At 36.0% G+C, this 25,514-nt stretch overlaps 1 protein-coding gene across 3 annotated transcripts in view; it reads right to left on the bottom strand.

Annotated features, from left to right (window-relative positions):
• Positions 1-7,185: 7,185 nt before the first annotated feature.
• The window catches only part of COP1 (COP1 E3 ubiquitin ligase), a 260,115-nt gene continuing 241,786 nt past the window's right edge, over positions 7,186-25,514 (bottom strand). For 2 of the 3 annotated variants that reach the window (XM_082834458.1, XM_082834459.1), the window contains exons 19-20: positions 9,720-9,764; positions 7,187-7,545 (exon numbers count right to left, since the gene is read on the bottom strand). In XM_082834458.1, the coding sequence (XP_082690584.1) occupies positions 7,528-7,545; positions 9,720-9,764 (63 nt within the window). In that variant the 3' untranslated portion in view covers positions 7,187-7,527. Of the gene's footprint in view, positions 7,546-9,719; positions 9,765-25,514 lie in introns of all 3 variants that reach the window. The other variant, XM_082834460.1, reaches the window with a different exon arrangement.

Here is a 25,514-nt window from a genome sequence, read left to right as displayed (position 1 = left end):
ACCGTCATATACCAAGGAGAGGTGAGGAAAGGGAGAGACAAAGAGACATTCCTCTTCTGCCATAAAGATTTGTTACAACACAATTAGACAACCAGAGTGTGGCTAGATGCTGGAAGATAAGAGCACTTCCTGGGGAATGAAACCTTGGGAAAACATCTTTGGCCACCACTTGTGGCTCTATGGATGTGAATCCTGTTTGCCACGATAACCAGTCTCTTCTCTTGCCTTCAGTCACAATTCCCCCTCCCTTCTCTACTCTTGTTGCCTGTGCTGAGAAATGAGACTGAAAAGACCCCAGTAAAGGTGATGCAGGTTTTTAGCCTGCAGTCACCTAAATCCTACTCTAAATCTTCTCTAGGGAGAGAATGCACTAAGCATGTGGTAGGAGAAGGGACATTTCAGAAATTTCACTGTGGGCATTTTCTTAACTTTTCATGGCAGCTATGATGGTGGCCTCTTGGCAGGTCAGCTCACAGGCAGATGTCATGTTCAGAAAGCACAGGAATAAAGCCATTTTACGGACACACTGAGATTTCCAGAACAGCTAATCTAACCTTTCAACCTTCCATCCTTTTGTTGTTGATTGCGATTTTTATAATTTATACTTAATTATTCTTCATAATGGAAAGAAATTGAAGAGTGATTACAATTTTAATATGCATATCTAATACTACCCTGTATTCAAGGAATGCTTTTTAATTTCCAAGAGTGCCAGAGGCCTTTCCAGAGAAGATATATTACTGAAACTGCAAAGCTTTGCAATTCAGTGACACAGGAACATCACACCCCACTTCTAAGAATAGAAGGGTGCCTTTCCCAAGGGAACCATAGAGCTCATGAGAAGTCTCTCCTGGGACTGGCCAAACAGAATTTGAAAAGTGGAAATGAGGACTCTTTCTTATGGTATAACACTGACCAGAGTTTGGTCTTTAAACATGAAAAATATTGAAAAAATATAAAGTGCTTACTAACTGGGCTGGCATTTAACAGTGGTTAATTTGCTTAATTTAGGAAAAAAGTCATTTTGCTGCATCTTTCAAAATTTAACCCTCAAGATTTGCCATAAAATAGGTATGAATACTTCTAAGAGACTCAGGCATTCCAAAGAAACATCAGTCAGGTTCCAAGTCTCCATGAAAGTGCTATGAGCTTGAGAAGCTCCTTTTATATTCAGAAAAGAAATTTCAATAGCTGAGGATGAAAGAACCAGAAAGGAAAGGGTGGGGGGATTGGGGGGAGCCAGCTTTGCACAATATCCTCTGCTTTCCCACAGACAACAGGCTGCCTTAAGCATAAATCTTTCAGAGTATTCAGTAAACATAATCTCAACCCCAGACCTCTCAGGTCTCTCTGTTCAAGGAGTAAAGATCTTCATATTCCATTCAAACAGTAAAACATCTAAAATGTCTTACTGTTTACTGAGCTTTAACAGAAAGAGTGCCCCCTGGTTCTGTGCAAATACACGTACCAAGGTAGGTCAACACTGCTTGTGCGCACTCCTGTGGAACTGCTATCAATCCAGCAACAAAAAAGCTTTAGTCATGTGGTGTGCCCTCCAAAATGGCCTTCCAGGTTCCTGTGGTAGAGACACACCATTATGGAAAGAGAACCCCATTACTGCAGAAATACTTTTATTTACTAGAATGCAAGCTCAGGAGCGATTGGATTTTTCCTGGTTTTCCTTTTTCTTTTCCCCTGTCTCTGCTGTATGGTGAGCACTTTAGAATACAGGTCAGCAAACCTGGGCCCGCAAGCCAAATCCAGCTGGTGGATTTTTGTATGGCTCATAAGCAACAAATGGCTTTTACATTTCAAAATGCTTGGGAAATAATTTTTGAAAATATTGTGATACATGACAATTAAATGACATTCAAATTTCAGTGTCCATTCATTGAGTTTCATTAGTACCCAGCCACACTCATTTGTTTACATTATGTCTAGGGCTGCTTTCACATGCTACAATGGCAGAGTGAAGTTGTTGTGACAAAGACCGTATGGCCCACAAAGCCTAAAATATTTACCATCTGGGTCTTTACAGAAAAAGTCTTATGACCCTTAGCCTGGAAGAGACTACCTCATTATAGGCACTATTTGTTCAATGAATAGAGTCACCCTACGCAAATGGCTATCGGACCTTACTCATCTCTTTTGAGCAACAGCCCATATCCATTACAGACCACTAGCTGAGGGTACCAAACTGGGAGTGAACTGGATTATTATTAGGCTGCTATTCCACCGAAGCTCACTCACAAAAAAGTTTCTGGAATAAAACATTCTTTCAGGTGTATAAAACTAAAGGTGAAGCCTCACGTTTAGAATATACAATTACTTGTGTTTGCCTTGTTTTTTTCCCTTGAAAATCCTGAAGACTAGTTTTTATGTGGTTCTTCCGAAAGGCTCCTAAACCTCTGGTCACAGATTAGTACTGACAGTAGGACGAAAGCAGGGCATATAGGAAAATCCATGAAATCATTTGCAGAGAGACTGCAAAATATATCACACAATAATTGATTAACCTAGACTGTTACCACTTTTGGGAAGTTTCACTTAGACTTCATGAGAACCCCTACCCAGTTCCAATGCAAGATCTCCTTCAGCACTTGGGCACTAGGGAGTTTGATTCAAAAACTGATCAAGGACAGATGACTCACAGAGAATGGAGGGCAAATTAAAACCATAAACAAATGGGAAGATTTCTTAATTCTCATACTGAGAAGCTGTAATGATCTCAAGTGAAAAGAAACATAATTGTAGGCACTCAGATGTCTTAGTGACTAAACCATAAGAATGACAATGGAATTTGTATAGTATAATCTTATTAACAGAGATTAGCATATCATTCTCAGTAAGTAGAATTTAGAGATAAATATGGAGTACAGAGGTTTACTTTTGCAAAACTACACAACTTCTTAGTGATAAAGCTGAGGCTGTAACTTAAATCTCCTCTAAACTCCATGTTTGCCTCCATTTTTGTTTGAAAGTGGTCGCTGGAACAGATCACTGTGGTTTACTGTGTACTTCTCCAGCTTCAACTCACACTACTGTCTTGCACTTTGTTTTGTACATACTGGATCTATCCTCTTAACTTCTGTTTTTGATAAACTTACCTTAGAACAGCACTTTTAGATTTACAGAAAAATTGCAAAGAAAGAGTTCCCATATAGCCTACACTCAACTGCCCTATTATTAACATCTTACATTAGTATGGTACATTTGTTACAATTAATGAATCAATACTGATTGATTAATGAATCAATACTGATCAGTCAACCGAAGTCTATACTTTGTTTAAATTTCCTTAGCTTTCACATAATGTCCTTTTCTGTTTCAGGATCCCATCCAGGATATCACATTACATTCAGTCATGTCTCCTTAGGCTGTGAGTTTCTCACTTTCCTTGTTTTGACGACCTTGACAGTTTTGAGGAATACTGGTCAGGTATTTAGCAGAATGTCCTGCACTAGGGATTTAGCTGATATTCTTCTCATTTAGACTGGATTTATGAATTTGGGGGAGGAAGATCACAGAGTTAAAGTGTCATTTTCATTGTATGATATCCAGAGTACATAGTATCAACACGACGTAACTTTTGATGTTGACCCGGATCACCTGGCTAAGGTAGTATTTGTCAGGTTTCTCCACTGTAAAGTTAATCTTTTTTTTTCCTCTCGTTCCATACCAGACTCTTTGGAAGGAAGTCACTATGCACAGCCCATCCTTAAGGAGTGGGGAGTTATGTTCCATCTCCTTGAGGATGGAATAGCTACATAATGTGGAATTCTGCATGGGAAACTTTTCATTTATTTATTCAATCATTTATTTATATAAGCATGGACTCATGGATATTTATATTTTGGGTTATAATCTATAATCCAACACTAGTTTATTTTGTTGCTCAAATTGTTCCAACTTTGGCTACTAGAAGCTACTCGAGTCTTTTTCTTTGCTTCCCTTGGTCTTGAATGTTCCTTTACCTCTTTTCAGGATTCAGCTGAGATGAAAAATATTCCTAAGTCCCCTATCCTGATCCTAATCTCCCACCCCTCTAGATTATATATTTTTCTGGTACATCTAAAATTTATGTCTACTATGGTACTTACATATTTATACTTACGTGTCTCTCCCACTGGACAATAAACTTTTTGAGGGTAGTGATTACGTCTTATTTATTTTATATGCTTAGTATATAGTACATAGTGCCTCACCTACACAAAGCAGGAGCTCAACAAATATTTCTAGAATGATCACTATGATTTTCTCTTTAGTCCAAGAATCCAGGAGTGCCTAACATCTTAACCAGAAGCCACAAAGGAGTTGGTTACTAACTGCTCTGGTAGGAATTACAAGGTGCTACTATTGTAAGTATTAATGTCAGTCATGAAACACATGTAATACGATAGGCTCAGGATCTAAATTAACACTTCTGCACGTCTCATTTCTAAGTAAGCAGACTTTTCCTGAATATTAATCCCAGTTACATGGGCATAATTACATTAAGGGCAATGACAAATTACCTTTATATTTAGAACCAAGGGTAGGCAGCTTCTAGTTTTGCTTAGCTTAGAGAAGTGGTGTCCTCAAAACAGCACACAGGAATTTGGGTCATGAGGTTCCCAAGTGACTTGCTGCTGGTTGAGGACTGCATAACCACTGAAGAAATAAATTTGCTGAGTTGCATTCTTTGTTGTCAATACATATTATGAGAAGATGACTTTAAAAATCAATCAAGAATCTTCCAAGATATAGGAGTTAAGACGAACTCTAATAAGCTGAAACAGGTTTTGAGGTTGGATCATGCTAGTCCAAGCCACCATTAACTCTTGACTGATCACCTTCCTAACTGCACTCTTGCCCTCATCTATCCATTTACCATAAATGAGATTGTGTCATTCCATTTAACACTTCCACTTAACTGCTTTTATAAAAAAATTCAAATTTTCAAGCATGCCCTAGAAGTTTCCACATCTCTTTTGGGCTCCTTCACCTCTTCAAACTCATCCCACACTCATCTTTTCCTTGACTAGTAATGGTCCAGCCATGCTTATCTTTCTGAGGTCGTGGCATGGTCCCATAAAATTTTTGATGTCTAGTAGCTCAATCTTCTTACAAGAACTTTTCAAAGTTTTTCAGTCCTTAATGTTTCTTATGCATGAGTTCTGTACCTAAGAACAAAGGCAACTTTGTCTAAGAAACTCCTACAAATACACTGAAATAAAGATTAGATTAAAACATAAAAACCCATATTCTTCATGAGTTAGAAGCTTTTTTGGTGTTAAAATGTATATTATCTTTAAGCTTTAGTTAACTAATATGTTATTTTTCTAAGAAACAGTAATGTTTGTTTGATTTTGACATCCTGCAAAGACTAACTCAAATTTTAAAATGGTTTCTATTTACAAAGAAAAGAGTTAAACACAAATTTAAATAAAACAACACTGCCTTCTTAAAATAATAAGTTATTTAAAAATTGAGTCCCTTTGATAACTAAAGGTACCTTACTGCAACCTTCCAAATGTATGAAAATTAACATAACCATACAATGCTGACAACTTGAAATAAAACAAAGAGACCAAACAAAAACCATAATAATCTGCTTCTATTTAAACACATTCAAAGAGGCATTAACTCTCTGCTTCTATTTTGATGACTTTCTGGACATATCTGCCTAAGTAAAGTTCTTTAAGTGAAGAATCTACATATGAATATTCTTTCTATATTTTTGTAAAAGGACATTCATTAATCTCAGAAAAAAGCCCAACTGATATGTTCTGGTTGATGACAAGTGTAACTTTTGAATGATAGTGACTTTTTCTCTCAGAATTGAGTCCAAAAGTTATCAGGTTCTTAACTCCCAGAAGTTAGTTAAGATATAATTGTCTTGAAGCTCTAAAAACTGAAACATTTCACTTAAGTTTGAGGCTGACTCATTTGGCAGTAAAAACTGACCTGAACTAATGCAAGACTACTTTTAGTCTGTATTAATCTCATATAACGTGAACATTCATACATTTTGCTGCAGAAATATTAATGTGTTTGAAAACAGTATTGCCCCAGACTCTGTTGGAGGGTGTTATATAAAACATAGTGTATGTACCCTATTACTTTCCTAAAAGTCAGAAAGTTCTAAATTCCAAAACGCATTTGGCCCAAGGGCTTCAGATAATGAAATGTGGACCTGCAGTAGGTTTCAATAATTTTAAATAGAGGGACACATGGGATATTCTGATCACCCTTATTATCCATCTACTTATCACACCAAGCTTTTCCAAGTGTCTATTTTTATAAAATACATGTGGCATATAATTCTGTTTATATCTTTTTCTAAAAAGTGTTCAGACTTAAAGTAGCTCAAACAGAAAGCTTCACATTACTTTTGCTTGACCTGCTACTCTTAAGTTCTTTCCTTTTACAAATTGAAAACAATGTGTGAAACTAACTAGACAGTCTAAGAGATTATATGGCTTGGAAATTTGGATAATAGGGCTTCAGTTTCTTTTCCTCTAAGTGAGAGCCTGGCAAACCATGGTCTGTGGGCCTCCACCTATTTCATAAACAGCTTATGCCCATTTGTTTATATATGGTCTGTCTGTGGCCGCTTTTCTGCCACAATGGCAGAGTTGTGTAGTTGTGGCAGAGACCATATGACCTGCAAAGCCTAAAATATTTACTATCTGGCCCTTTATGGAAAAAGTTTGCTGACCTTTGCTCAAAGTTGATCACCCCACGATGGTACTAATACCTATGACTATCTGATAGCCATGATTTTATAAAATAAGTTGGTTTGTGTACATTTAGGGTTTATTTAGGGCCTTATGGGTAACATTTCAAAGGAAAAGACAGAGATAGCTGTCACAGACTGATATTCCCTTTCTGTTTGAATGTGGTCTCAACAGGTCAAAATGTTAGACCCTTGGCCAGATCCAGAGGGACTGAGGAATCTGGTACTTGCTGATAATATAAATCTGGTCAGAGAATGAAGAGAGAACTTCATAAAGTAATTAATCTTTCTACCTACTGTAAACATTAAATTCACAGAAAGAATCCATATACTTTATGTTGATATGCATAATTCCAAAGAGGTGGGGAAATATGGACCTTAAAAATTATTCATCAGTATATTATACTATAGTTCATGTGTGCTACTTCTTGAAAAGATAAAATTATCTCTTACCACATTGGACAAAAAGTTTCCCAGCTCAGCTGTGGCTCAATAAACTTTTATTATTTTTTGTTATTTATTTTTATTCAAAAGAATTTGTTTCCCTATCACAAAAATTAGATAACCATACCACCAACAGCAGCAAAGTCCATAGAGTTACATGGATGGTGGAGAGTTCACTGGGTATTCCCAATGTCCCAAAGGTCATAAAGGAGGGAAAAAAAGGAAAAGAAAAAATTACTCGAAACAAATCCAAAACCCATGATGACTTTGGGGAGAGACATCACACGACAGTTTCTGTCTTCTCTTATTGTCAGCTGCAGATGTATTTCAGCCGGATCAAGTACAATTCAACTTGAGTAAACCCTTCATACCAACTCTAGCACCTAATAGGGAGAAAGAAGAATCAGTATAATAAAATAGTTTTAAAATATAGGAAGAGTTTAATCAGTCTTTATTATATTGTAAATGGAGAACCAAATCAAGTAGACTTTTCCCAACTGCTTTGACTAAAATCAAAGAATTTGAAGGGATCAGACATTAATCCATTCTTACTTTCAATTCAATAGCTGCATGAACTCTTTCAGATTAGTTATCTCCACAGTCAACAAAGGAGCCTTCAAGATAAACTACATAAAACACATAGATAAATGACCTGACTGATCCACAGCATGAATATAACATTTTGGGAATATTATGTTGGTATCGTTCCACATTCATAAGAAAAAGTTTAAGTATTGCTGTTTAGAATTTTAATCCATTTATTTCTTGCACTGATAAACATTTTATAGTGATCAAGGTATACAGGACCTAAAATCTTGTCTTTTCCTATTGCTTAATTTATTTTCTAGTCAAGCATCTGGATGTTGAGATATTTTGTTAGCTATTAGACTTAAAGTAGTACCTTATCATACAAAAAAGTTGTGCTAAAACTAAAAATAAGAAGAATTATACTTCAATAAAGATGTATAAAAATAAATAAAATAAAGAAGAAGCAATGATCAGTTATAAAAGGAGTAGAAGAAATGGCTGAGAAAGGACATCGAACATGCGGACAATTATGAGCACTGTCAAAAAGGATTATGTTAGATGGAGACTGTAATTCTAGGTGGCAAAGAATTAAAGGAGCAACTTATCTTCTGCCGTGCTAAGGCCTGACTTATATCCGTGCTTTCATAATGCTTTTTGTCTTTACATTTGCCAAGCAGGCTACTTTACATAAGAGGTCAATGCTGTTGAACAAAAATCTTAGATTTGTCGCTGAGACCCTATAAGTATGTATGTAGCTTTGAGCTTTCTGTAGAAACATTAGCAATCCCAATTGCCTCAAAGGCCAAACTTGTTGAAGAATACAGTACAGCTTTTTCAATACATGTCTTGCCATGAGAATAAAGAAAAACTGAGAGACTATAGAGAGCCACTTAAAACAGAGATTCCAAGACCTTCTACCATCTTGCTTGAGGCTTCCAGAACACAGCCTTGGCTCTCTAATGAGGCTTTCCAAATAGAGAAACTGGCTGCATAAAAAGAAGTATACCATGTAAATTAATTTGACTAGCTAACAGTGCAGTTCTGCTTTGAGTTTGCTCATTTCATCTCTGTAGGACAATGTGTGAGGCTTGGATTTGCTCTCTTGGTTGCTGGGTCATTCTCCGCTCTGGATGAGTGGAAGGAAGCCATGGCAAAATTAATGCTAAGTGGCAGGAAAATAGATACATATTATTTAAAAAAATGCATCCTGACACTTCTGTATCAGCAGAGAATATGTGGAAAGAACTGGTACCCACAGAATAAGTGCTAATCAAACCAATGTACTAAAAACCTCCTCCAAAATGGTGTTTTGTTTAAAAGCTCACTGCTTAGCTCAGGATTTATTTATCCAATGTATTGTGCCCAAGTGCTGAATATCCAATGGTATAACTAGATAAAATTTTTACTTCCTTGAACTCCTAACTACGAAGAAAAGTATGTGGAAAACTATATATGAATTTGGGAATGAGACTGTGAGCAAAGAGACATGAAAGTTTTCAGATTACACCAATGGCATGATCACATGATCAATCAATTTTCAACGGAACACTAGAATACCTTTTCTTTCCCTAGCAGCTGAGCAAAAATCTCCTTGTCATGGAAGAGAAGGAAGAGAAACGCGAGGAAGAGAAGAGTAAAATCAGAGTAAGACATTTTAAAACCTGGTGAACGTCTAAGCATCTGCTGCTGTATCTTGGATCTTGTTCCCTGAACACCCTGTGGGGCAGCTGCACTGGCGTGACAGAAGCTCAGCAGTGCTCGCCCCACCGTGAATGCTTAACAGTCTTCATCTGTTTTTCATCCTGACCGCCTTTCAATCTCTTCAGCATTCGTATAACCTCTAACAAGTACTATCATCTTCCCCATAGTTGCAAGCTACCTATTCTTTTCCCCTTCAATCAAAGCCATTTCCAAGCAGACAGAGACCCATGATTTGGCATGCTCTCTAAGGCTTAGTACAACTCTACATTTCCATGTTATAGTTATAGTCTGTTATAGCCTAAAAATGGAGATGTATAAAATAGCTTACCTTAATTGTACCCTGACTGTTAGCAGCAATCAGCACATTGGACTCCTAGAAAAGAACAAGAACTTTTAGAGTATAGAGAAGGATTTCCTGGAGGGCAGTCCAGGAGAATAATTTAATCTTCATCCTTCTTTCTTCACTTCACCCTAAGACGCCAATACAATCTAAACTGGAAAACCAACTTTAACATGTTTTTAACTACGAATTATAAATACAAAATCCAATATTTTGAGGATTAAGTTTTAATAAAAACAATTAAGTTGGAAGCAGAGTAGGAAACTTTTAAATGTAAAGAAAAATAAAAGAGAAACAGATTGTCACTAGGAGGAAAGCCAAGAGAAACAAAGACTGAAATAAAAATAAGAATAACTTGAGAAAAACAAAGTACACAATCCTTTCCACAGAAAACTCCCCCTTCATTCACTTTCTCCCATAAGACACCAGTAATTGGCATAAATCTCTATTGCTAGCTATTTGGTATTAGAAAAACAAAATAAAACAGAATGTGAATATTCATCTGGGAGAAAGAAGGCTATCTTTCTTTTTAATTATTCTATCACTCACTATATGCATTTTTAACAACCTTGGTGATTACCTGAAATAGAATGCATGTGGTAACATATTTTTAAAAATATTCTAAGCCTTAAGAAAAAACTATCTCTGGAAGGTAGAAAGGGTAGAAAAAGAAATAGACAAGACTGAGTTTACCAGAGAGAATCTCATTGAGTAGGAAGAGCTAGGACATGCCTTCCATTGGAAACAGAGTCTAATAGGCTCTGAGCTTGGGAGTATAGACAAGTCTTTTCGCTTTTAAGAGCAGGCGGCCAGAAGGAGGTAAACAGACTCAAAACTGCCATAGAGGCCATATGGCTGATGGGAAGACCAAGCCCAAATAATAGCTTTCAAAAACAGAGAAAGTGGTCAAACTTCACTGAAGGATAGGATCTGTCTGAATACCCTACAGGTTTCATCAGAAAGTGATGAAGAGAAGACAGAACACTCTTGATCTGTATTCTGGGAAAGTTATTTCAGCCAACTTGAGTTAAACCTTAGTTTCTTTGATACAAGGCATCTGTGCTCTACAAACTTCTACATTTCTATCTTTTAACTTTCTCTTTGATTCCTAGTAGAGTTACTTTTGAAAAATGTTCACCTTGTTGCTACTGGTGAAGAGGAAATAAATAATTTCTTCTACTAACCCCCAAATTTGGGGGATCAAAATATTCCTTGAATGCAGTCAGTGGTGATAGCATCAATGGTCAGTTGTATCAAGAAGGAATAAAGACATACGTTTCTTCTGGAGGTGGGCATGGGAATTGCTGATGATGGAGTTTGGAACACACAACCCCCAAATATGGTACCGTGGCATATTGAATATTTCAAGCCAAAGGAGTTTGAGAAAATGGCAGAAGCAGGAAGGTCACTCTGACCTCCCATATCCCTCACCCTTTTCCCCTAAAACAGGTCATAAAACCCTCATGTGGGAGGTGCCCTCCCTATAATCAGAGTAAAGGAGCATCCTTATCTCCAACGACAAAGCAATGCTACAAAGAATCCAAATAAACAGGCCTTGCCAAGTTTCCCCGCGGCTTACTACTCCTGAGTGCAATTACCTCACACCCCTGAAACTATCACATTGCTACATGACGACCCACTCTTCACAAACACAGCAGAAAATACACAGGTCTATATCCTTGAGTCTTCTTTTCATGACATAAATTTGTAATTCTTAGTGGAAGAATGTTTGAAAAATGTGATATATTATCATACAGTATGAAAGAGTATGCTCAATACATATTAAAAAAAATCTAGTTAGATCACCACATAAGAGGGATTTGAAGTCTGTACAATTACTACACTAAACCCAAGAAGGAAGACATCTGATGACTACCCAACATAAATAAACGATGTCTTTTTATAACCCAAGGACTATTATGGCATTAAGAGGTGGCCATATTAGGTGCTACCAGAGTTAACTCTAAACACCTTTTCCTGTGGAGACAGATAAATATCTCATTTACAAATAAGCCAACGCAGAAAGTGATTGCCCAGTTGGAATCGTCTTTTAGGACTAACATATAGGTGACAGAGTGTCCAAGGAAATTTTAGAAACACTCAAAACTATTCAAATTAACAAACAATGAAAGAAAAATAATAGCTTCACTTCTCAGTATGCCCCTCCCTCCAAAGACCATGAACTTATTAAAAAGGGATCTGGATTAAACTGTCTTTCAGATAGTTAGATATCAGCTTAAGATAAATGAATTTTTACATGCAACAGAAAAACAAAACCAGGTATTTTACTTTAGCATAGAGGTACAGAAGTGATATGTACAAGGTTATCACTGTAGGTTTTGAGTAATTCTTGTTTGCATTTTGCATGACTAGTAATTCTTAGCTGTAGCTGTACCCTGCCAGAGCCCTAATGTAAGTTCTGGTTGAATAGGTTGCTTTTTACTTGCGAAATAAAATTAAAATGCCAGCCAGTAATTCTCATTATTTTCTCCCTCTTTCTTGGAAACAGGCAGTTTTGCTGCAAAGCCCTCCTCAAGGTTAAGATAATAATGCAACTACTATTTTCTTCTTAAGATAAAGAGATTAAGAAAAGACAATGGAAAAATTAGCAGCAAGTTTTTTATAAAAGCAGAAGACACATACATAAACATATACCAACTTGCTTATAAAGTCAGAGATACATGTTCACTTATACTAAAACAAAACTAGCATCCACTGCAACAGTTTCCTCTTTGCCAGCTTGCCTACAAAAGTGCCATTATAGCTAACTACATTAAAATCCTGAGCAAGTTGAGAATTAACAATTATTCACTTAGTTTGCAATTGGAGGATTTATTCCTAGGGATAATTGATTTTAAATGTGAAGCAATTTCACTAGATATATGAATATGTAATTTAAAACACTTCTATTTCTGGCTGTGATACAATAAATGGAATGGATTTGCTCTCCTACTTTAAGCAACTAGAAAACTGAACAAAATACATAAGACACGACTGGACAACAGGCAGTACTGGACTGTGATCACTACAAGAGGAGAAACACAACAGGTCAGTCCTATAATCCCCCTGGCTTTCTGCTTGGAGGCAGTTTCTGGAACACATAGCAAGGGAAGGGGAATCCAAATAGAGCACAGAGGAATCTGAGCAGACCATAGCAGACTAAGTTGAGGAGACAGAGGTATAAGCACAGAGTATCTGTAGGGCAGCTGGAATTTGTAGGGCAAAGTACCACAGAAGAGAAAGCTACTTAAAAGTAGAGTTCCAGGAATCTGTACTGGGGTCCCCTTGATTGTACATCAGAATAAACAACTGTGTGTTCATAGGGTGAAACTACACAAGACCAGGCAAATAACAATGAACAGGGAAAGTACAACTACCGAGAACCTACAACATTATCAAATGCCAGAGTTCACACAGGGTTAGGAGATGTTTGAGTTCTGACCAACCAGAGTGAAGAGAACATTCAGTGCCCTCAATGAACATTCAGGGCATTTAGCAGAGTCCCCAGAAGGGTCACGCCTTATCAGTAGGGCTAAACTAGCCTTAAGGCACATGTTTCTCTAGACCAGGGATCAGCAAACTGATCCTGTGGACCAAATCCAGCCCACTGCCTGTATATTGTATTTCAGTTTTAGTAGAACCCAGCCATGGTCATTAGTTTACAGTTGGCCCTCTGGTTCCACATCTGCAGATTTAGCCAACGGTGGATCAAAAATATTTTGAAAAAAAAAATCTAGACAGTTCCAAAATGCAAGACTTGAATTTGCTATTTGCTGGCATCTATTTACATTTCATTTACAACTATTTACATAGCATTTACGTTCTATTAGGTATTATAAATAATTCAGAGATGACTTAAAGTATACAGGAGGATGTGCTAGATTATATGTAAATACTATGCCATTTTATATAAAAGACTTGACCATCCACAGATTTTGGTATCTGTCAGGGGTCCTTAAACCAATTCCTGTGCATACCAAGGACTGAGGGTATATATTGTCTATAGCTGCTCTTGCACTACAGTAGCAGAACTGAGGAACTGCAACAAAGACCATATGGCCTGCAAAGTGTAAAATATTTGCAATATTTCATTGCAAGGACTAAAATATTAGTCCTTTAAGAAAAAGTTTTGCTAATTGCTACTTTAGAGTCATTCTAATAAAGTTTAAAAACAAGTGTCAAAAGAATCAAGTTTATCTCCAAAAACTTAACTTTCTGTCAAAACAAACTTCAATACTCTTAAAAAAAATTCAACAAAATCTAGACATTCAACAATAAAGCATTCACAATGTGTAGCATTCAAGCGGCAACAAGCATGACCTATAACGAGGAAAAATTCAATGAACAGAAACAGATCTAGAAATGACAAAGACTATAAAAGTCTGGGAGCAAGGGGAGGATGCCTGAATTCACCACTTCTATCTAACACTGTATTAGAGGTCCTACCCAGTGCAATTGTCTCTATTTGTAAATGACATGGCTGCCTATGTAGAACATCTTTAAAAATCTTCAAAACAGCTGCTAGAACTAATACACTGACCTAGTAGGGTTGTCAGATATAAGGTCATTATATCAAAATCAATTTATTTCTATAACTAGCAGTGAATACTTAGCAAATGAAATTTTTTAAAAACACCACTTATAATAACATCAAAGTATAAACTGCTTAGAGACAAACCTAAAATATAAGACCTACATGTTGAAAATTATAAAACAACACTGAGAGATATTAAAGAATACCTAAATAAATTGACATATATACCATATTCATGGACCAGACACTCCCATAAAATAAGGATGGTTTTATGTATAAATCTTGGTACTCATGATGATAAACAACTTTTTTTTAACCTGAAGAAATAGATACCTATTAAACAAAATCAGAATATACCCCTTTCCTAATTTAGTTTCTTTTTCCAAATGTTAATAAGCATTATGTTAAACTGACTTCTCAGAATGAGAATAAATTCTGTAGAAAAAATGGAAATATTTTATATTAACAAATCAAATATTTAAACCAAATGGAAAAATTCCTATAAAAATTTGATCAAGAAGAAATAGAAAACATGAATCATCCTATAGGCATTAAAAAAAAAAAAAGAATCAACTGTCAAAAATTATTTCCACCTCAGGCTTATATGATTTTACCTACAATTTCAATCAAATAGTCAAGAAAGGAGTAATTCCAATCGTACACAAATTTTTCCACAGGAAAGAAAAGAAAGGAGCATTCCCTAACTTGTTTTATGAAGCTAATGTAACTATAAAATCAAAACTTGACAACGACAATGCAATGAAGAAAAATTATAGGCCAATGTTATTCATGAAAATAGATGGAAAAATCCCAGGAAGTCAGTTTTAACAATGTATAAGGATAATACATCTTAAACAAGTTGGGCTTATTCCAACAATGCAAGATTGGTTTAACATTAGAAAAAAAAATGTTACCTATTTTTACATCAATATTTCAAAGAGAAATATATCATCTTCAATAGGTGCAAAAGAAAGCAATAATATACTTCAGCATTCATTTATGATAATAAATCTTAACAAGCTGACAACTGAAAAAGAAATTTCCTTCTAAGGGTATCTACAAAACTCCTAAAGCAGAAATCATATATAATCATGACATATTCAAAAGTTTTCCCTTTGGTGAGTAACAAGATAACGATGCCAGATATCAACATTTCCATTCAGTATTATACTAAAGCTCCTGGCCATTGGAATAAGTCAAAATGAATAAAATGTATCAAGGTACCAAAATTGGAAAGGTAGATTAAACTTTCATTTCTTGTGGATCATATTATTATGTACATAAAAAATACAAGAAAATGTAGAAATGCGTAATTAAAATTGATGAGTTTAGCAAGATTGCTGGATTTAAAAATGGGGACAATAATGCACCATTCTTCAGGGACTGTTATGATACCTTCTTTCTCTCTTAAAATAAAAAAATGGTTTACTTGAATAGACAGAATACATGTGTGGTAAAAATCCAAACAGTACAAAAGAATAGAGGAGAAGTGAGCATCTCCCACCTCCCTGTTCTGAGTCCCTGGAGCAATTACTATGATTAGATATGAAATCTTTCCAGATAAATTAGCATCATTACTGTGAAGTTCAATTGTATGGTAATTATCTACTGATTCTTTCCTCTTCTTATCTTGTTTGAGTTTAGGGTATCAAACAACTCTACTTCCAATTTGGAATCTCATCCTTGTTAAAGTGACAAGCTATATTTTATATTCAATTCTAAGCCCCTTGATCACCTACGAGAGGTCTTTCGGCCTCTCTTACCAAAAAAAGCAGCTCCACAGAATTCACTTCTGTATTCTGGGACATATTAGTAATTGGCCATCAGAACGAAATGGGCCTAAATCTGTATCCCTAAAGTCAAATTAACAAAATATGCAGACAAACTATGCTATACAGAGAGGTCAAGTGGCAGAGTGGAATAAACACAGTCACTGTAGTCAGAAACACTTGAGTTCAAAGCTCTAACACTTCCAAACTATGTCATCTTGGACAAGTTACCAAACCTCTCTGAATCTCAGTCTCCTCAACTGTAAAATAAAACTGAGCTAATGAAAACTGAGCTAACAGAGCTAAGGGAAGGGAAAAGGGGAAGGGGAAAGGGAAGAGGGAAGAGGGAAGAGGGAAGAGGGAAGAGGGAAGAGGGAAGAGGGAAGAGGGAAGGGAAGGGAGAAAAAGTTGAGGGCTTCCTTGGTGGCACAGTGGTTAAGAATACGCCTGCTAATGCAGGGGACACGGGTTTGAGCCCTGGTCCGGGAAGATCCCACGTGCCGCGGAGCAACTAAGCCCATGCGTCACAACTGCTGAGCCGGCACTCTAGAGCCCGTGAGTCACAACTACTGAGGCTGCATGCCACAACTACTGAAGCCTGCACACCTAGAGCCCGTGCTCTGCAACGAGAAGCCACCCAATGAGAATCCCATGCACCGCAACGAAGAGTAGCCCCTGCTCGCCACAACTAGAGAAAAGCCCGCACGCAGCAACAAAGATCCAACACAGCCAAAAATAAAAATAAATAAATACATTTATTTAAAAAAAAAAAAAGAAAAACTTGAGCTACGTGAGTTGTTGTTACGATTAAATGAGACACATGTATCTGGCATATAGAATGCATCTTATAAGTGTTTTTAAGTGACGGAAAGTTCTTTTTAAAAAAGAGAAGGTAGTCAAAACTGTTAAAAATCATGAGAAGATAAAAGATTGTTTAATAATAATAGGTTATTAGATTTGGGCATTAGATGATATTAGTGACCTCAGAGGCAACTCTACCTCATGGTCAAAACTGTAGGATAAAGGGCCTTTGCACAAGTCCCTGGAGCTAACTCAGCCTTTAGAACTTAGCTTTGACAGAAGCTTCTGGAAAAAGCTTTCCCTCATCTCCAAGGTGATATGGTAATTCACCAAATTGCTTCTACAGAGAGAATAAATGTCCATTATCCCAGCACTTTCAGGATATGATAGTGGCTTCACCATAAAGTTAATTAATTTCATGCCATTTAAACTCATCTATCATTATCCATCCACTAATCATCATTAGGGTAGATATTACATGCCAAACATTGTGCTGGGTACTGGAGTTCTGAAGATAAATGAGACATGATGTCTGATCTTGAGATTATAAACTAGAAGGGGAAATGGACTTTTAAAAAGAAAACTACTACGTGTATTATTATAGTATAAGAAATACAGAGTTCAAAGGGTAATTGAGGAAGCAAGAAGCAAAGTGGGAGAGATGAGAGGTTTCACAGACAAGGCCACAAATGGAACATGGAAGAGTAATAGTTGAAATTTCTCAAGAGGAAAGATGGAGGATATTTTAGGCAAAGGGACATGGTCATGGAAATGCCATGAGTTTGAAAGAAAATGGTGCTTTGGGGTGATGAGAAATTGTGAATCAGCCTGTGTATTAGTTGATGAGATAAGAACAATAGGTTGGGGTAAACATGCAAACTAACTCTCTTATACCAGAGTCAGGATTTTATTTATGGATAACAAGGAGTCAGTAGCAAGGAGAAGATAGGATTAGATTTACTCTTGGTGTTCTATTCCCTCAGTGATGTCTCAACCCCTGACCCACCCCCAGGCCCTAGGGTCATCCTTAATCCTAACACTTAACAAAACTCTTCAATTCAAATGTATTAAGTTCAGCAACTGAAATTCTTGGAAAAAGTAAAAAAATAAAAAATTTAAGTTGTGTGCCAGTAGGTGAGAGATAACTGTATCCTCAAAATAGTTCAAAAGATTTTTTTTGAAGTGAATATATTGAAATACCTTTAAATAAACATGTTTGTAATATGTGAGGTCAACTTTAACATTTTTAAAAGGAAACTGAATACAGAAAAAATACTAATTAAATCGTTTAATAACCTATCTAACTGAACTCTCTACTTCTAATCTCCTCTCATTACAATGTACTCTACATAACTGCTATGAAAATATTCTCACGTGATAATCTCATCTCCCTGTACAGTGGGCTTTAGCAGCTTACTACTCCCTATAGAAGATAGCCCAAACTTCTTTTTCTGTATGGCATTCCAGACTGTATACTCTGGTACCTCTCCAGCCTCATTCCCCAAGAGTTTCTATCCCAACTTCTTACGTGTACTATATTAAAAATTTCCTACACATCTGTTACGGTTTCCCTCATCCACACCTTTGTTCACACTTTTCTCCAACCTGAAGGCAGTGTAGCAGAAAGAGTATGCGTTTTGGAGTAAGGTAGACGTGGATTCAAATTTCAACTCTACTACTCCTTATTCAGTTGTGTTCTCTTGGGTAAATCAGTTAACCTCTCTGAACCTCAATTTCACTGGTAAACAGACATCAAAAGTATATAACTTAAAAGATTTATAGTGATGATTTTGAATTAAGATAACACTTATTATATAATGCCTGGTTAGTAGTAACCAGATGCTGGTTTATGGTCTTCTGTCCAGATATGTCCTTTCATTGTCTTAAGCCTTCTGAAACCCTTTTTGTATTTATGAAGACCAGCACAAAAGCCAGTATCTTCATAAAGCCTTTTATAATTCTCCCATTTGGAAGTAATCTCTCCCCTCTAGGACCAATATTTTCAGGGGTAATTCTCTTGTAAGGAGTTCTTTCATTCAGGCTTATACCACAGTTATTTGTTTAAAAATATTTGTGTTTACTAGGTTGTAAACCATCTAAATGCAGACATTATATTTTTTACATTGCAAAATTAATATTTGATCAATTAAAAACAAGTAGCTATCTATCTATGTCGATTAATGTATAAAATATTGAAGATGACAGCAACATTTATTATTTATCAATAATCATTTACCTTGAGTTCCCCACCTATCTCAATACTTTCTATATATTTTCTAATTTTATTCCACAATATTATGTAGAAGGTACCATTGTTCTGATTTCACAAAAGAGCAAACTGAGGTATGAAAATGTTAGTAAGTTGCCCAAAGGTTCAAAGCTAATATTTAGAGGAGAGGAAGGAAACCTGGCAACTTGATTCCAGTAATCTTAATCAGAACACCACCCTAAGACAGAATTTAGAAATGACACACGCCTCCACCCACCATTTAGATGTTTAAAGCACAACCTTGCTCAATAAGGATCTCAAAAATTTCAGAAACATTTTCTCCCCCAAAACAATTTTACGGTCTGTGTTGTAAAACAAAGGAAGGAAAGTTCCTTGAAGCTCTTTTTTTGGGGAAAAAAAACACCTAGACATATAATCTTTAAAACTGAGTCTCTCTTTCAAGTGACAGAACACTATTAGCGACATGGCAAATGTGAAGTATACTGAAATACTATTCACATTTGTCCTCTAAAAGCAAGAGCTGCAGTTGAGATAGCTAGCAAAAACTAATATAAGCGGTCTGTCTTCAAGCTTGTCCTACAAGCACTGAACTTTCTTCTTAAAGCGTTCACTAAGTTAAAACTGTACGTGCGTTTAAGCCCTTTAGACAAGCACTTGACATGATGAAAAAGATAAATCACTATGTACGACATACGGTATCTGCAAATACAATTCCCTAGGGGACACAGAGCAGTGTAGAAGATGGCTGAATTTAATATTCTTCCTTAAAGATATACACATATCTTTAAGGAGGAATATTAAAAATATATGAAGAAGGAAGTATATAAAAATTTGAGATAACTAGCCTTCAAACAATAACAACCACATTATATCTGTTATATCGCAATCTACCTTATACGTTAGTTCCTTAATATTCTCTCCATAGAGGCTCTTGTCTTATTTGGTATTCTCTTTTTTATGAACACAGATATCTTGTTTGCTCATTGCCAATAAAGGGTGTTAATTTGGAGTATGACTGCAGTGTTACTACAAATAAAAGACCATACATACTTCAGGTTCTTTTCATACCAAGGTTATAAACACAAAAATAAAAGTAGGGCCTTTTGCCTCATTCTTTTCTTTCTTTGAGGTGGGGTGAGAGGGCGGTAACATTTGTATTCAAAATGAATCTTGAAAATTAAAATGGCTTTTCTCCTCACGTAGGAGTTCATGGATTCTGTGTACAGCTGAATCTGATTTTCATTCAGGATCCTATAGCCACAGAACACTTTCAAATGAATTTGCCCTTTAAGCTTTTCTGTTTATTTATGACCTACAGTTGCCTTATGAGCATCCTCTTCCTCTCCTGTGAGATGAAATGCAAATATAATATGCAGAGATTCTTAGGAGGTTTTCTTCTAGCCATGTTCTGTTAAGTGATACTATTCAATTGTCCAATTTTTCCACTCCTTTGTATTTCCTTCAAACCATCCCAAAGCCTTTATATACTCCACTGTGGTACCCTCTGATTTAAATACAAAGAAAGAAAATACTCCAAGTGCTAACATTTTGTTGCTTCACCAAACGGAGCTGTAGTGGATTTCCTGACAGGCAGAATCATTCTTCTATTAAAACCACTTATAGAGGTTCTCTTTTATCAAGTTTCTCTTCTTCTTTTTTTTTTTTTACCCAGGCTTGCTGTCTTCAGAGACGCCAGGACCCAGGGTCAGTCTTTGCACAGCTGTTTCACTTGTTCCACAAATAGTTATTGAGCTCAGTGTCAGGCTCTAGCTTCAGTGCTGGGGATGCAGCCATGAGCAAAGCAGATGGGGCCTGCCCTCAAGGTCTTTTTTTTTTTTTAAATTTTATTTATTTTTTTATACAGCAGGTTCTTATTAGTCATCCATTTTATACACATCAGTGTGAACATGTCAATCCCAATAGCCCAATTCATCACACCACCATCCCCACCCCCTGCCGCTTTTCCCCCTTGGTGTCCATACGTTTGTTCTCTACATCTGTGTCTCTATTTCTGCCCTGCAAACTGGTTCATCTGTACCATTTTTCTAGGTTCCACATATATGCATTAATATAGGATATCTGTTTTTCTCTTTCTGACTTACTTCATTCTGTATGACAGTCTCTAGATCCATCCACGTCTGAACAAATGACCCAATTTCGTTCCATTTTATGGCTGAGTAATATTCCATTGTATATATGTACCACATCTTCTTTACCCATTCGTCTGTCGATGGGCATTTAGGTTGCCTCCATGACCTGGCTATTGTAAACGGTGCTGCAATAAACATCGGGGTGCATGTGTCTTTTTGAATTATGGTTTTCTTTGGGTATATGCCCAGTAATGAGATTGCTGGGTCATATGATAATTCTACTTTTAGTTTTTTATGGAAACTCTATACTGTTCTCCATAGTGGCTGTATCAATTTACATTCCCCCCAACAGTGCAAGAGGGTTCCCTTTTCTCCACACCCTCTCCAGCATTTGTTGTTTGTAGATTTTCTGATGATGCTCGTTCTAACTGGTGTGAGGTGATACCTCATTGTAGTTTTGATTTGCATTCCTCTAATAATTAGTGATGTCGAGAAGCTTTTCATGTGCTTCTTGGCCATCTGTATGTCTTCTTTGGAGAAATGTCTATTTAGGTCTTTTGCCCATTTTTGGACTGGGTTGTTTGTTTTTTGAATCTTGAGCTACATGAGCTGTTTATATATTTTGGAGATTAATCCTTTGTCCGTGGATTCGTTTGCAAATATTTTCTCCCATTCTGACGGTTGTCTTTTCATCTTGTTTATGCTTTCCTTTGCTGTGCAAAAGCTCTGAAGTTTCATTAGGTCCCATTTGCCTGTTTTTGTTTTTATTTTCATTACTCTAGGAGGTGCATCAAAAAAGATCTTGCTGTGATTTATGTCAAAGAGTGTTCTTCCTATGTTTTCCTCTAAGAGTTTTATAGTGTCCGGTCTTACATTTGGGTCTCTAATCCATTTTGAGTTTATTTTTGTGTATGGTGTTAGGGAGTGTTATAATTTCATTCTTTTACATGTAGCTGTCCAGTTTTCCAAGCACCACTTATTGAAGAGACCGTCTTTTCTCCATTGTATATCCTTGCCTCCTTTGTCATAGATTAGTTGACCATATGTGCATGGGTTTATCTCTGGGCTTTCTATCTTGTTCCATTGATCTATGTTTCTGTTTTTGTGCCAGAGTTATTCTTCTTTTTGGATCTCGGAGTTACACGCATTTTACTTTTGTCTGGATCTGATTTATCAGGAGAGTCCCCCAATTTGCCCTGGGTGGTTATTTACCTTAATACAGACATAGATCTATGCTGCACATGGGGAGAGCCCACAGAAAGACATTCAAACATTGGTTCCAAGATGATCTCCAATGGTTTTTAAATAAATGCCACTGGTAAGACAAACAGGTTTTTTTTGTCCCTGACCTTTCTTTCAGCATGTGGTTTTTCAGAAATGACTTAGTAAAAATGTATGTAAATATGTCTAAGAGAGAATGAATACAAAACCACAATCTATCAATAAGAGGTCCTGCTCTTTAAAATGTTACAGTCAGCCTTCCTGCATTCTATAAAGGATCTAAAACTGAGTGAATTAGTTGTTTGTACTCTATTTTCAAGACAAACAATAAATAAAATTTGTGATCATTTTCAAGACAAACAATAAATAAAATTTGTGATCCTAGAATTTAAGGTTCTCATTTTACTTATCTCATTGTCTCATTTTACTATCTTACAGAGATAGTTAAAAACACAAGAACAGAAAAAAACACCCCAAAACAAAAAACAAACTTCTACCATCATCACATAACTATTTATTGAGAACTATAGGCCAGTTACTTTGTTAAGGACTATATAAATTATTTCACTTAATGCACATACCAATCTGTTATATCTATTACAGTTATTTATCTATTTTTATCCTCAATGTACAAAGGAAAAACATGGTCTTAAAGGGACTTAATAACTTGTCCAAAACCATACACACAACTATAGCATAGCAAAGCCATGATCAACATATGGAGACTGATAAAATACACCAATTGATGGTTTTTAGCATATTGATTTGGTAAGTTTATCATATGACTGGCCCTGACCTGAATTTATAAACTCAGAAGGGAAGGAGAAAAGAGTTTTAGGTGAGCATTTGATATGTATGGGAGAACCTCAGATCTCAGACATTATATATGGATATTACATCTTAAGTCTCATATACCTAGATTCCTAAAAGGCTTATTATACGAAGAATTTGGTCTTTTATTTATCTCCCCGCAAGTATGATTTTAAGTAATATCATTAGAGAAAAGGACTTGGCCACAGAAATAAGGTGGAAGGGAGTATACTATGTAGTCAGTACAGACAGTGGTGGTGCCAGGCTAATACCCACCCCTCCAATCCAATTCAAGATCTTGGAGACTGGAGTTTCTTCATCACAAGGGAACCCTTTCAAGATTACCCAGTTAAACACAAATACTCTATTTCCTCCCCACTGGTATCCTTTCTTAGGATGATACTGGGTCCCTTTCTAATCCCAAACTATAAAGGCTATTATGAATAAAAACATATAGTTATAATCTGTGATTAACAGAATAATGGGTCATTATTTTAGTAAAATATATTACCTTCATCACACTTCAACTCTTTTTGATTCATTTAAACAAATACCGACTCTTATAACTAACTTACCTAATAGGAGGAAATGAATTATACTGCTAATCGAAAGAACTTCTAGATTTGCTGGCTGGCTTATTATATTTTCAATTCTAAAGCTTTATAAATAAGAGTTTTCTATAAATAATGAAAGTATTCCATGTTGAAGATTTTTTATAATCATTCTAAGACAAGGTGGACCAGATATTCTTATGTCAAACAGATGGTGTTCTAGGTGCTGGATATCTCTTACATTGCATGACTAGATTTAAGAAACAGTAGCATTAATCAGACAGAAGACATAAGTGCATATGAAATTCAAATTTTATCTAAAGGTAAAAGAGCCGAAGGTGATCATGAATATAAACACAAAATGATAGCCCATTAAATTTTACCACTGGAATCTGTCTGTACCAAATAAGTATGAAAATCAGCATTCATTAAACATAATTTGGTATAACGTGTTTCTCTCTCTGGGAATACAGCCATATACACATATACAGATTAGTCTAGTGAGTCTAATTTCTTCGTAGGGCTTCCTCTAAGATGTTTGGCCATTTTGAAAGTCTAACTTAATACAGAAAGAACTTACTCAAACTTCAAAGTAGTAAAAAATCATGTCTAAGTGTCCGTTTGGAAAGATATGTATATATAGACAGAAACACACAGATACACACACACACACACACACACACACACACATACACACACACACACACACACACAGAGACACACACACACATACAGAGGAAGGAATCATCTACCTACCCACACCAGAATCACCAGATTACCATATATCCTCTCTGCCCCCAACTTACTTGTTTTTCTGGTAAGACCTAATCATTTTATTTGGTATCTGAAGGAACTTGCATTCACAATTAGAACATACCTAACATGTACTGTTATCAGGGGTGGTTATCAAAAATATTTTAAAAACTTTAACCAGACTCATCAAGTAAAAAAGAAAAAGGGCCCAAATAAATAAAATCAGAAATGAAAGAGAAGGTACAATCAACACTAAAGAAATAACAAAGGATCATAAGAAATTACTATGAACAATTATACACTAATAAAATGGACAACACAGAAGCAATGGATAAATTCCTAGAAATGTACAATCTCCCAAGACTGAATCAGAAAGAAATACAGAATATGAACAGACCAATTACCAGTAATGAAACTGAATCAGTAATAAAGAAAATTCCCAACAAACAAAAGTCCAGGATAAGATGGATTCACATGTGAATTCCACCAAACATTTAAAGAAGAATCAATGCCTATACTTCTCAAACTATTCTAAAAAGCTGAAGAAGGAGGAATGCTTCAGAAAGCATTCTACAAGGCCAGCATCACCCCGAAACCAAACCCTGACAAAGGTATCACAAGAAAAAGAAAAGTACAGGCCAGTATCACTGATGAACACAGCTACAAAAATCCTTGACAATATATTAACAAACCGAATTCAACAATACATTAAAATGATCATATAGATTGAACAAGTGGGATTTATCCCAGGGACACAAGGATGGCTCAATATCTGCAAATCAATTTGCACAACACATGAACAAACTGAAGAATAAAAATCATATGATCATCTCCATAAATGCAGAGAAAGCTTTTGACGAAATTCAACATCCATTTACCATAAAAACTCTCAACAAAGTGGGTACAGAGGGAACATATCTCAACATAATAAAGGCCATATAAGACAAACCTATACCCAACATCTTACTCAACGGTGAAAAACTGAAAGCATTTCCTCTAAGATAAGGAACAAGACAAGGATGTG

This window comes from Leucopleurus acutus (assembly GCF_964270905.1).
Source record: "Leucopleurus acutus genome assembly, chromosome: 2".
Classification (NCBI taxonomy): domain Eukaryota; kingdom Metazoa; phylum Chordata; class Mammalia; order Artiodactyla; family Delphinidae; genus Leucopleurus; species Leucopleurus acutus.
The sequence above is the reverse complement of the archived record's forward strand: the minus strand, read 5'-3'. Positions and strand labels throughout refer to the sequence as shown.